At 45.8% G+C, this 13,118-nt stretch overlaps 2 protein-coding genes across 2 annotated transcripts in view; both read right to left on the bottom strand.

The window, feature by feature from the left end:
- Positions 1–6,033: 6,033 nt before the first annotated feature.
- LOC117589411 overlaps positions 6,034–13,118 on the bottom strand; it is a gene marked incomplete at its 3' end in the record, with an annotated part of 22,613 nt that continues 15,528 nt past the window's right edge. The window contains exon 3 of the mRNA XM_034281342.1: positions 6,034–6,045. Coding sequence (XP_034137233.1) covers positions 6,034–6,045 — 12 coding nt within the window. The remainder of the gene's footprint in view (positions 6,046–13,118) is intronic.
- On the bottom strand, positions 10,267–10,780 carry LOC117589413. The gene has a single exon (XM_034281344.1). It carries the CDS (start codon positions 10,726–10,728, stop codon positions 10,378–10,380), a length of 351 nt encoding a protein of 116 aa, XP_034137235.1. The 5' UTR covers positions 10,729–10,780; the 3' UTR covers positions 10,267–10,377.

Here is a 13,118-nt window from a genome sequence, read left to right as displayed (position 1 = left end):
GGAAAGGGGCCAGGGGTAAAGGGTAAAGGGTAAAGGGTAGGTGTAGCGGGGTAATACTTATGTACAATGTTTCAATGATACATTTGCTGACATCGTGTCTTTTTGCTGTAGCATTAATTTGTTGCCCAAATATTTTCTGCTTTGTTTTGAGGTTTCTGCGCGTGCAGCAAAAAACTGACACGAAAAACACGAAAAATGACGAGTGAACAAATTTGCAAATAAAAGTGCAATCAAAAGAGAGCAGCAGAATCAACCAAAAATCTTCCCTTGAGAAATGAAGCAATTGGCATTTTGGCTGCTGCACTTTCAGCAGATACAATTCCATCTCACAGCACCACAGATACTTCTCTCTTCGCTTGCTGCTGCCACTCTCTCTCTGGGGCATCTTTTGTGCAGTTTTTGTAGTTTAATTTTAGAATTCCTTTCATTGCATTGTTGCCAAGAATCTTGCTCGCTCGCTCTCCCTGTGTGCGTGTGTGTTGTTTACCAATGCATTCAGCTGTTTTCCATTGGATATATGTTCAACTGGGGCCTGTGTACGTGCCCCTGTGTGTGCTTGCGCCTTGCCTCTTGGTTCAGTAACCTATCGATTTGATTTTGTTTACCTTCCCAACTTGCCAAAACGAATGACTGCAGATTTATTGATTGGATCTGTGCACAAAACAAAACGACTTCGCTGATAAGCGCCTCGCCTTGCCCCGCCTAATGCCACGTGTCGAACGAGTCTAATGCAATTACCTTAAATGGCTGCAGAAATGCAATTTAGCGAAATATGTTCAAAATCTTTGCGGTGTAGGTGTGCCAGCGGCTTAGTTGGACACCAACAGTGGCAAGTGACAAAAATGCAGCCGTGCGTAAGTGTGTGTTCCCGTGTCCCCCGCTTTTCCTTTTGTGGGTTTTCCAATCCGACGATGCGTAAAGTGTGAAAATCCGCACGCACACCACAGGGGCAAGGCTTGGGGCAGCGGAAACGTCCTCCCAACGCACAAAGCATTGAGCAAGCTTGCCTCCAGCCCCAGCTCTGGGTCCAACCCAGCTGCAGCCGCCGCCTGGGTCTTTTCGTTTAATGGCATTTATGTAAGTAATAGGATTAGTGGGGACCACGGGTCGGACACCTTTTGCACCGAAGCGACCCTAAGTAGCTGCCAGACATGGACGTTGCTGCCACTCTGCCACTCGGAAGCACTTGCAGATGTTCTGCCAAACATTTCCTCCAGAACTAAATGAGTTTTGACATAGTTTTCCCTCGAGCAGTGGCCGAAAGGAAACGAGACGTTTTTTGAGCGTCTGGCAAAGTTGTCGCGGGCCCTCCAGGGGGGGGAGTGTGTCAAACACGAATTCAAATTGGCCGGCAGGCAGGCAGCGGCACTCGTTAAATAGTTTGGGACAAAATGTAAATGCGAAAAATTTAAATATTTTGTATTTGCCGCCGCCTCTGCTAATAAACTTTATCGCGTTTTTCGCTTTGTTTGTTTGTGTGTGTTTTTGCTGGCATGAAAGTGAAAACTGCGCGAAGACAGACGTCGGCCCCTTCGTTTAATTTTGCAACCAGCAAGCGAAGTTTTATGGGCACAAAAGTTTGCAGCGCAGACAGCAGCCAGACAAAAGATAGTTGCAGCGAGCAGAAAGCGGGGTTGTGCGGGTAGGGGGTAAACAAACAAGATGCAACATCACAGCAGCACGGCCGAAATGTGGGTGAAAGTCGAATTGGAGGAGAACTTGAGGCAGGATTCTCCCGCCTGAGACTTGCATTTGGGTGGGGTTTGGGTTGCGTTAAGCAATTGTGGCCATAAATCAAATGAGGGAGAGGGAGAGTAACAGCAAGGGGTCATGTGGCGCTTACAAAGTTTCCGCTGCAGTTAAATGCAGTTGCAGGTTTACAAATTTTATGGCCCTAACCATTCCGCAGGCAGTCTGCTTGGGGTTAGTGGCAAGCTCTCTCTGTCTCTCTGTGTGTGTGTGTGTGTCTGGCTGCATTGTGCCTCAAAGCACTGTACATACTTTTATGCTGCAGACAAAAAGGTGCACTTGTCCCGAACAACATTCGCAGTTTTTGGAGCCAGCAGCAGCAGCAGAACAAAGGGAAAGACGGCAGTGGCAGGCGTGCAAGTAGTACATACATTTATGTGCTGCACTGTACATTCATGTGGGGAGGGTTGAGGATTGAGCGCTCAGAGCTGAGAGCTGAGGGTTATGCATGCATTAATGAAAAGGTTTTCCCCCGCCCAATCGTTTGCTGCTGCTTTTTCTTTCAAATATTTATACCTCTTGCTGCTGGCTAATCGGATTGCCACAGCCTCTGTGCTTTGATCTAATTTTCGGCTTCAGGTTTCAGGCAGCAAAGGGTTGGGGTTGGGGTTCGGTTTCGGTTTCGGGTTCATCCCTACTCCAAACAAAGTGGAAACTCGCTGCCGAAAAAACAGTTGTGAAATATTTTAATGGCCTTATTTGTTCGTCTGCTGTTTACCCGTACAACACAAACACAAACACAAGCCACCCAACCACACAAGCTCCTTCTTGCCGCGATTCATCCTTTTTTTTGGCTCGGTAAAATGTTTATTGCATGGCAACTTTGTTGTTGTCGTCGTCATGTCATGTCGGATAAGCACCCACAGCACAGCACCCACCCACCCAGTGCCCGCTCCCTGGCAAAGACGAGCGAACGATCTCAGAACGGGGCGTATGAAAAATGTTACGCATACGCCCCGTGCTGCCTCGCGATAGGCTGTTGACATGCAGCGGCCCATCCTGCCGCCAACCCTCGACCCCTGCCGTCGAGTCTTGTTTATTTTAAACAAAATAAAAGTATTTCAACTTGTTTTCTTTTCTGCTGTTTTCACCTTTTCCTTTTCCTTTTCCCTTGTTTTTCGGGGCTCCATCTGCAGATGCAAGTGGGCGTGACCGTAGGAGCTGCTTGCATGTGGCAGTGCCACTGACTGATCTCTCTCTCTCTCTCTCTCTCTGCTGCAATCAATGGTTGAAGTTTCACAGGTTTTCCATAACCCTTTCTACCCCGTTTCTGTGCCCCTTTAAACTGTATCCCGGCTAATTACGAGCTCAGGCAAGCGTTAACACAAAAAATCCTTTTCATCGCTGCTGCCTGTGGCATGTGGGTGTATCCCCCACCATACGCTGACTTTTGACAACTTCAAAAGCATTTCAGGCCGCATTTCTGCACAGCCAAACGCACACACACACATGAAGCACGGGTCCGTTACTCTCGTTGAACCTAAGCTTCCGGCATGCCCGAGCCTCTGCCTCTGCCTGTGTATCCATGCAGCTGTCTTTGCCATCCATCTGTCTATCTGTCATCTATCTCTAGCACGCTCTGGCCCATATGCAACATTGTCAAGTGGCAGCTAGAGCCAGAGCGACCAAGGCCAGCGCTCTCTGGCATACCCAAACCCCTTCACGTGGCAGGCCACGCTCCTCCCAGCTGCTGCCTTTCAGGACTTTCGCTTGCAGCGTGGATTTTGTTTTGAATATTTATAAAATAAAACTTTGAATAAGTTGTGAGAGGATAATTAAGGGGAAACGAACCCCAAATGCAAATGAAGAGCTCCCCAAATCTCGCAGTCAGTCACCTTGCCACAAAAGAGGGCAAACCTTGGGCGTTACCAACAAAAAATGAACACCAGCTTACAATTAATTCTGATGTTCTACACCCAATCCCCTTCCCCTGCCCCTGCCCCTGCTCATTTTATTGTCACGTTTGCTCTAGTCTCCAGCAACTAAAACATTCAATGACGTCGCAAAAAATCAGCAGAGACAGAGAAATATTTTGCGCGGCAGCTGCAATATTGCAATTTCCGTGCGGTTCGTTGGGTTTTTCAGTGGGGTTTATGGAGGGTCTGACTACTGAGTGGGTGGCTGCTGTGGCTGCCACTGTTGCCAAGTGCAAGCGCAGCGCAAAAAGAGAGAGAGAGAGAGAGGAGTTTAACGAATGTAAATTAAAGTTGTCATTAATGACATGGCCCACACGTACGCCCCGTGCAGACACAGAGATACAGATACAAAGAGAGAGAGATGGAGATAGAGTGCGAGTGAGAGAGCGAGCACATATAATTGCGCTCTTTTTGGGCAGCTTCAAAACCATTAAAAAATTGCAGCTACTTGCTGTCCAGCGACACATCCCTGGCTGCCCGACCACCCCCTTTTTGCGCTGGACAACTACGCCACTGCCCACGCCTCTTTCGCTGCCGCAGTCGCTGCTCGCTGCCCGCTGCCTGCTGCCATTTGCCGTTAAAAATGTGTGGAGTCAACTGTACTTTTATGCTCACACACACCGAACCACAGACAGAGGCATTTTTATATACGAATTTTATTTCAATTCATTTAAAAAAATATGTGTAATGCTTCCTCTTTTTTTTTGGTTGCCTCTGCTCTGCCACCGACTGCGCGACGCTGCTGCCGGCGCTCATCCTTTCGACTTTTGTGTTTCGATTGTCGATGGACACAGCACCCAAACCCAAACCCAACCAACCAACCAGCCACCCATCCAGCATCATTTTTAATGGCCAGCCAAAGGGGTCGAAAGAGTGTGAGTGTGTGTGTGTGTGTGCGAGTGTGTGTGGAGGGGGGTAAAAGGATATGTGACTGGGGCTCCTGCGCTCTTTTGGGTGTCCGTCGCGCAGTTTTTCAATAATTAATTTTTTGCGCGTAAATGAAATTTGCATGTAGATGAGGAGAACACAAGTATATACACATGGGAGGCTGTTATATACTGTCTCTCTCTCTTTCTCTCTCTCTGTCTCTCTGTGTTGCTGCCTGCTGGCACTGCGTTTTTTGTTGCATACTTTTTGGCGCGCACGCATGTTGTCCTTATCGGACTACACGCCATCTCTTTTACCCCCTTGCATGTCACATGCGGAGGAGGGGAAAGAAGTGCTCTCAGGGTACATTTTAGTCGTGAAAGATGCGCTTTCGATGCCCCTAAAGTATGGATTTTCACAGGCGAGGTTCTTAACTTTAAGAACATTTAAAGGTGAAACTAATCGAACCCTCTTTTAGTTATATTTTTTATTAAGTTACTCACCAATTTCGCATCCAAATTATCCTTATCCAAAAAGTTGTGTGTTCCAAATGGGATTTCGGGGAATGTGTGTTGCCAGAAAAACTCCTTCGCTCTCTCTCGCTCTCTATTTTCCAATCCTTTGCTCCTTTTTTATAGTTTTTTTTTTAAGATGCTTCGAATACTCGTGTTATCATAAATGGTAATATAATTTGATGGTTTTAGCTTAGAACGCTCCGCTTATCTGAATGGATTTTTGTTTTGTTTTTTGTTTTGTTTTTTTTTTTCACACTACTAATATTAGCTTTAATTTTTGTATACGCACGAAATGCATTCGAAAACTGTTTTTACATGTTTTTTTGTATGTTTTTGCTTTTGCTTTTGCCACGATATGAATAATTTGAGATAATTTTTATATGGATATTATATTTGATATTGTGATGTTCTCCTTTCTCACTCTCTCTTCGCTCTCCTTCACTTGCTGCTGCTCCTACCGATCCTACAGCTACGCACCGCACACACACATGCACAAATGTACAGTTCGACGTTGCGCAACTTTGGCACAAAACTGTTTCCTAGTATTCACTCGCGAAATGTTTAATGTTTTTCCTTTCTCCTTGCCTTGCTTTGTCGCTGGCTTTCCTTTACTTTCCTTTCCTTTTTCAACTCCCAAAGTTTTTTGCATTCATTCAAGACTTTTTTTCAGAACATTTTCTTGACCGCGTTGTTTCGTTTTTTTTTCAACAAATAATTCAAAAGACTAAGACGAAAATTCAAACCCTAACACAAAGTTTCAATTTGATTAACGACAAAATTGTGCTGCCGCTGCTGCTTTTCAATGGATTTCCGTTTAGCTTTTTGTGGCTGTTGTTGTTGTTGTTGTTGTTTTGTTGTTGTTTTAAAGACACAAAAGAAATTTAACAAATTTTGGCTATTTCCTTTTTTTATTTTTGTATTCCTTTTTTTTGGGCTTTTGTTTTTGAATTTCAGTTTTCACTTCTGCTGTTTTGCTGTTTTGCTGTTTTGCTGTTGCTTTTCTGTTTTCTGTTGCTGTTTCGTTGCTATATTTTTGCTTTGCTATTTTCTATTTTCCTGTTTAACGATTATCGCTTTTCTGGGCTGCGGTTTTTGGTGTTTTTGGTGGTTGTGTGGGGGAGGGGCTCTGCTTGGAGGCTGCTGGCTGTGGGGCGGGGGGCTATTTCTTTTGATTTTGTTCTGTTGCTATTTCTATTTCAGTGTGTGTTTTGTTGCTGCTTCTTCGTTTTGGTTTACTGTTACTATTTCCGTTTTGCTATCTGCTTTGTGGTCTGGTTTATTGGCTGTTTCCTTTTGTTGCTTCTGTTAGTTTTTATCCTTCGTTCCTCTTTTTTTTTTATTGGCGGTTTCTCGTATTATGGTTACAGTTTTCTCTTTTATTATTACTTTATCTACGCTATTATTTGTTTATTATTTTGTTTGTTGTTGTAGTTGCTTGTTTGTTGTAGTTGTAGTTGTAGTTGCTGTTGTTGTTGTTGTTGTAGTTGTTGTTGCTGTGTTTGCTGTAGTAGTTGTTGTTGTTGTTGTTGTTGTATTCCAAATTTTGTTGTGAATTTTGTTTGTTAAATTTTGAGAAACTAACTGAAAATCACTTTTTGTTTTTCCATACAACTGAAGATTTAACTTTAATTTGTTGTACTATTTCCTCTTGATGTTGTTGTTGTTGTTGTTGTTGTTGTTGTTGCTGTTCCTTCTTCCTCTTCTCCTTCTTTTTGTCGTAGAATTGATTGATGGAAATTATATACAAATTATAACATTTATTAAGTGATAAGAACGCTTCAAATAATAATTTTAAATCATTGCACATAAGTTGTTATCGTTATTATTATTTTTATTATTATTATTTCATTTGTATTATGTTGACGGGATCTTCTTTCGCCTTCGTTTGTCGTATTATATCGTTGGTATTATAGTTATTATTATTATTATTATTCAATTAAATAAAACAATATTTCAATAAGTATCAACAACGTTTTAACGTAATCTTTAAAAATGTTCCAAACAGTCAAAAAGCACCTAAAATCGTGGAAGAAACAAAGCAAATCATTTTATCATTATTAGCATGTGGCAGGGGGCAAGGTCGTCTGTGGGCAGCTTCTGGTAGACACTTTTTATGCATCTTTAAGGATGCGATTATCCTTGCGCCACCAAAAGCTACCCACATGTCAGAACTGGGCTAATAGCCAAGTTAATTATAGGGTACGGGGTGGGAGTTCAGCGTGTTTCCCGGTGCTCGGTTCTGGGTGCTCGATTCTGGTTTTACGCCTCAACGTGTTATCTGACTTCCTGTTGCCAAAATAAGTTCAACACATGGCGAACACACACACACACACACAGATACTGCAGACAAACAACCGCAGACAGCACCCACTCCCCATAGACACCCCCCTTTGTGCTCTTCTATTCCTAACATCAGACAAGCGTGCTTTGGGCATAGAGGCACGCATATTGTCTAAACAGCAGCGAAAGCCCCCCACCCCACCAAAAGAGAGCGCAAAGAGCGCCATGGAAAGAGAGAGAGAGAGCAGGACAATGGACACTGGATGGGGGATGGTGGATGGGGGAGAGCACAACTAAGCGAACAACAAAATTTTCAAGTTCAAAACGCCGCCAGATGATAAAACGAGGCTTCCGATAGCCATCACTTGGGGTGGGTCAGTGGGGTGTGGGGGGTGTGGCGCAACAAAAAGCAAAAACCAAACATACACAACGTGTGAAGGGAAAGACCAGAGCACAAACAAACCCCCAGCGATACGATCTAAATGCAGAAAACAACGAAAAAAGCTGCGGCGGCAACGAAATAAAAGTTAACCGACGGCGACTGCATTTAGAGTGGGGGAAACTGCCGGGTGTAGATCCACGGATGGCGATATAGAGCCCCACACACAGGCACAGCTAGACAGATCTTCGTACACAGGCAGCCCACATGGGGCACAATGGCAACAGACGGACAGGCTGACAGACAGTAACAGACACAGAAAGAGGCACAATTCAGCCGGCACAAAAGCACAAAAAAGTTCCGAATAGTTGAGCAAAAATTGTTGAACCGCATCGGGGAGAGTCAATAGATTAGTGCTCGTAGACCCCATTGTAACCCCCGCTCTGCGGGCAATGTTAACGGGGTTTATGGCGCTGTACACATGTGGGGGAGTTCAAGCCATAAAGCTGTGGGTCCTGCACTTCCTGAATGTTCTATTCACTCGGGTTACAGTCAGTCAGCAAATGGCTGCCATAATGTTCACATTAAACGATCGTTGATCCGTTGACATGGGAGGGGCTTCGCTTACGACTCCAAGCTAATCTGCACATCTGTTTCGCATGCAAAATACCCTTTAAAATCCACCAAAGCACAAGGCCATTTGGGACACAGCACACACACACACACACACACACATTAAACAGATTTTTCAGCATAATGCTGAAATTTATTTGGGCATCTCACAGACACAATTACAACTGCAGATACATTTGCACATAGACACACGCTCCAGTCTCGAGAGACAAAGTTAAGCGAAACGAATCGTAATAAAACACACTCTGGGATCGAAAATTAACGAGAATATCGTGACGCAGATGTAGGAAGTATCGGAATCTGTTGGCAAAGATGAAGACGCAGAACGAGAACCAGAAAAACACCGGGGGAACACAGAAATGTCTTTAGAGCGCGCTAAAAAATTCTCAGATGGCGCACAAAAATGTTGCGGGAACCCCGGTCAGAGCCAGGAGCCAGCGAGCCAGCGAGCTCCACGAAACGCACCGAAAACGGCCAAAAAGATGAATATGTGCAAAAATCTTTTGCATACGCTCAAGAACCCCCATGGAAGGCGGCAGCGCGCTCGCAGTCGCAGTCGCAGTCGCTGTCGCTGCCGACTTGGGCAGCGGAGAATGGAGCGGCACTCTTCTCTGGGAGAGAACAGAAAAGAAATTGAAAAAAGTCGTCGTCGTCGTCGTCGTTGTTGTTGGACATTGTGATGAATGGGTAGGCGGGTGGCGGGCGGAGGGAGGATGTATGTGTGCATAAAGCTTTTACGGACGCTCGCGCTCAGACAACAAAAACGAAGCGAAAATGAAACGAAGCGAGCACAAAAAGGCGACGACTACGAATACGCTCCCTCCCCCAATCCACAAATGCAGCCAGCTCCAACACAAGCACATCGAGAGAGTGACAGAGAGAGAGAGAGAGAGGCGGCTGCCACTCAAGAATTTGTTTGTGTGCGAGAGCGACAGAGCTGGAGAGGAACAGAGAGACAGCCACACAGAGAGACAGGGAGAGAGCAAGCAAGCAACGGACAAGTAAAGCAAACAAAAAGCGTCGGCAAAAAGTTTGCAAAAAAAAGCAGCTTGTCGGTGAAGGCGGTGGAGGAGGGGAGTGCATGGATGTGCTGTATCTACCATAGCCGTGTATACATGTGTGCATATGTTTGTGTTGCGAGTGTGTATCTGTGCGTGCTTGTCGCGCGACTCACATGGGGCTCGCAGTCGGCAGCGCCGCGTGCGTCGACAGAGCACATCAGCGTCGCGTGCCTTTGCAGTTGAAGTTTTGTTGCCTGCTTTGGGTGGCTCCATCAAGGCATGGCAGGGCAGGGCAGGGCGGTGAAGGGTTAAACATTGGCATGCAACGCTCTCTGTATATCTGTGTGGTGGAGAGAGAACAAGGGAGGAGCTGCGACAGGTCTGGCCCTCCAGCCCAACCCAGTGTCTGGCTTCTGTGATTCCTTTTGGCGGACGGCGCGTGAAAGTGTTACGATTTGAAACCGCCAGAGCTTAGAACTAGGTAAATCAGAGTGCCACAGGGAGGGGTACGGTACATGGCCGCTTAGATTCTCGCGCCAAAAACCCAGCAAATTTAGTTTGAACCTGGCATGGAATCTCCCTGGATCGTGTCTACAGGGTATCTTGTTTCCTCAATCGAATCGTATGCCAGCCCATTTCTATATATAAACTTATCTCTATCAGCGGCAGAGCCTTAATCAGTTTCCCCCGCTATGCTGTTGCTGTCCCAGGGTGGTGCGGGGTGTAGGCATGCCACCCATTCTATACGCTACGTCCTATCAGTAGAAAAACAAAAGTGCTCACTTATAAATATTTATGAAAAACAAAATGATAAGGCGAATTGGAATCGAAGCAAAACCAGCAAAAGTCGCTGAACGCTGGCTGAACAGCTGATTCGTGGCGGGAGACGACAACAGAAAGACATCCAATGCATGAAACAACTCAAGGAAGAACTAAAGTATTATTATATTAATCTAAAGATTTCTCAGGACATTCATCTGTGGAGAGATCTACTCCCATGAACTTTCTTTCTTTCACATTCAAAATTTCAAAACTCATCATTTGCCAATGGAATCGTCTGTCTCCGGATCCGCGCTCTGGCTCACACCTTGGGTGACTTCCGTCTTGCGGAAGAGAATGCAGTCCACCCATGACATGATGCAGCTTTGACGTTTCACTATGCTCTGGATCTTCAGTATGGCCTCCTCGCCGGCCTGCTTCTGCTCAAGATCCGAGATGTCTGAGGTCACTTCGTTGAGGTCTGGAATCCTTCGGCCCTTACAAACGATGAAACTGGGCTTGCCGCACAGATTGAAGTCATCCCTCGGGGACTTCTTCTGCACCTTGGGCACAGAGTGCTTTGCCAGAGATTTTGGGCGAGAATTCTCCATCTTATGGGACTGATTCATTTGTAGAGAAATTAATTTTATTGTGTTCCTAGAGTTGTTTTTCGAACGGATGTAAAAAGGAAACTAAAATTTGAATGAAACTCGAATTGACAGCTGCGACATTGTCCCTGTCTCGGACTACGAAGATTCTCCTAAAACCATTTGCTGTGAGAGCAAAATATTCTTTTAAATTGCTGTCGAACTACCCGAATTTTCTAATTTTACACGACTTGAACCAAATTCTCTCCTAATGGAGAGTCGCGTGTTGAAGCCCGAACTCAGCAAGGAGCGAAAGATAGGCGAAATCCGTTTCAAGCTGCTCTGTGTTATGAATCGCCAGAGGGCGATCAGTGCCAGGCTGCAGCTGGCCATTAAAACCATGAAGCTGAACCAAAGCAAACTGGAGGATTACTGCACGAAATAAAAACTTAAACCAACGGCAGCCGATAAAGAGCAGGGCCGGAGGGCTATGCTCAGTCAGATCCAAAAGTGGGATCTGCAAATGCAGAACAAAAGCAGTGCCATAGGGTGCCCTTATGTTGAGATCACACTAGTGACTCTCCTGAAAATTAATGAATACGATCTGACTCCGTTGAGGGAGCTTTTGATGGAGTGTGATGCCATTGCAGACACTGTCCAGCGCAATGTAACCATCTAAGCTGTGAAACGTGACAACGCGTCAACAATCTAAGTTGTGAAACGTGGCAACGTTGCCTTCCAAAAACAATAGAAACTCTCGTTTGGCGCCAACACGAAAAGACAACAATGTACAAAAAGCACAAGAGCACCACACACACACTTCACACAGCAATGGAATCGGAATCGGAGAGGGAACAGCAGCAGCAGCAGCAACAACAACAACAACATTTGCCGGGTGCTTAGTTTTTTTGCCGGTGCAAAAAGTAGACGACAAGCAAGAGGGCCCCAGCCCCCCCTGCTACCTTCTCTAAAAGCTTCCACTCTCACAAAACGAACCCAATACCGACCCCGACCTTCTCTCTCTCTCTCTGTCTCTATTGCTCTCGCAGTCACTACTTTGTACAGTACATCATCGCCCACGCAGTCAGACACCAGCAGCATCACACATTGTGTATGAATAATGCAAATAAAGAGTTAACTTCGAATAGTTTTTGCCGCCCTCCCTGCCCGTCCGGCAAACCATCCAACCATCCATCCGATCATTGGCATTTGTTATTTTAGCACCTTTTTAGAGCGCGGCACCACGACTATGAGCAGATGTTGGTCACGCTCTGAGGGGAAGCATCTCTGAGGTTCTGTTTTTAAGTGCAAACATAATCTAAACATAAACGCCAGTTATTAGTGGCTCAAAAGTAATCTTTTTCATATATTTACATATTTCTGTAGCAGTAAGAGTCAACGAATTACTTTGAAAGTGTATCAAAAGCTTCGTTTTTCTGCTTATTATTTCTTGATTTTAGCATGTCTTCTTCATCCTCAACTCTCACTGTGTCTCCCACTCTCTCGCTCTCTTGCCTGCCATCGATGGCCTCGGCATTCAAACGAAGCTTCAGGGTCTGGCATATCGGGACTTTAGGATAGGGGAGCGCAGGGCGGAGACCAAGCAGCGGTATAATTGTGTTTTTGTTTGCTTTCTCACTTGGAGGCGTAGCGTGGAATAGGTTAAGAACAGGCCAAGACACACTCACATACCCACGCTCCCCCTGCCAGCCTGCAGCTAGTCGAATCCAAAAGCTCTCTGCTCGAAGGCGCTGCCTTGCCTTGCCTCTGCCGCGGCACCGCTCCCTTTTCGTGCGCTCTAATCTTATCGCGCGACAGGAGCGAGAGTCTGAGAATCGCACTCCGTGGAACAATTCTCTGTGTTGGCTGTGCGAATTCTTGCTGCCTTTTTGCCAAAGTATTGTAGTAGTTGTTGACTCTCGAATATTAGGTCACACAAAAAGCCGGTTTCTGTTGTAGCTTTTGTATCTGTTATCTTGTGTGTGGAGCTGACTGCATGCATATGTGGGTGAGCTTCCCTGTGTCTGTGTGTCTCGGTGTCTGTGTGAGCTGGAAAGCCGGTTTCTGCTTCGCTGTTGCTTTTTTTCTTTTTGGCGACTTTGTCGACTTTGGCTATGTAAATTTTTAGCCAGATCCCAGTCCCAAGTGGCAGACCCAGTCCCTCTACGAGTGCGAATACGAGTACGAGTATAGCCGCCAGCCATGTCCGAGCATATGCTCGGACCCGGACAGAGAGTCAGAGCAACAGAGAGGCTCGGCAGCAGGAAGGAAGGAAGGAGGGAAGGAGGGAGAAATAGAACGCAATAAATATGAATTAGGCAAGAGAGAGAGAGAGGAGACCACCATCGCCGCCACAGCCTCTGGGGTTTCCCTAATGGCCTTTCAGCTTAATTTGCATTAATACAGATTTGGGGGGGGGGGGGGGGGGGGGG

This window comes from Drosophila guanche, unplaced genomic scaffold (assembly GCF_900245975.1).
Source record: "Drosophila guanche unplaced genomic scaffold, DGUA_6, whole genome shotgun sequence".
Lineage (NCBI taxonomy): Eukaryota > Metazoa > Arthropoda > Insecta > Diptera > Drosophilidae > Drosophila > Drosophila guanche.
The sequence above is the reverse complement of the archived record's forward strand: the minus strand, read 5'-3'. Positions and strand labels throughout refer to the sequence as shown.

Excerpts from the sequence above, each read along its gene's own strand:
- LOC117589413 (XM_034281344.1), bottom strand. The coding sequence starts at position 10,728 with ATGAATCAGTCCCATAAGATGGAGAATTCTCGCCCAAAATCTCTGGCA.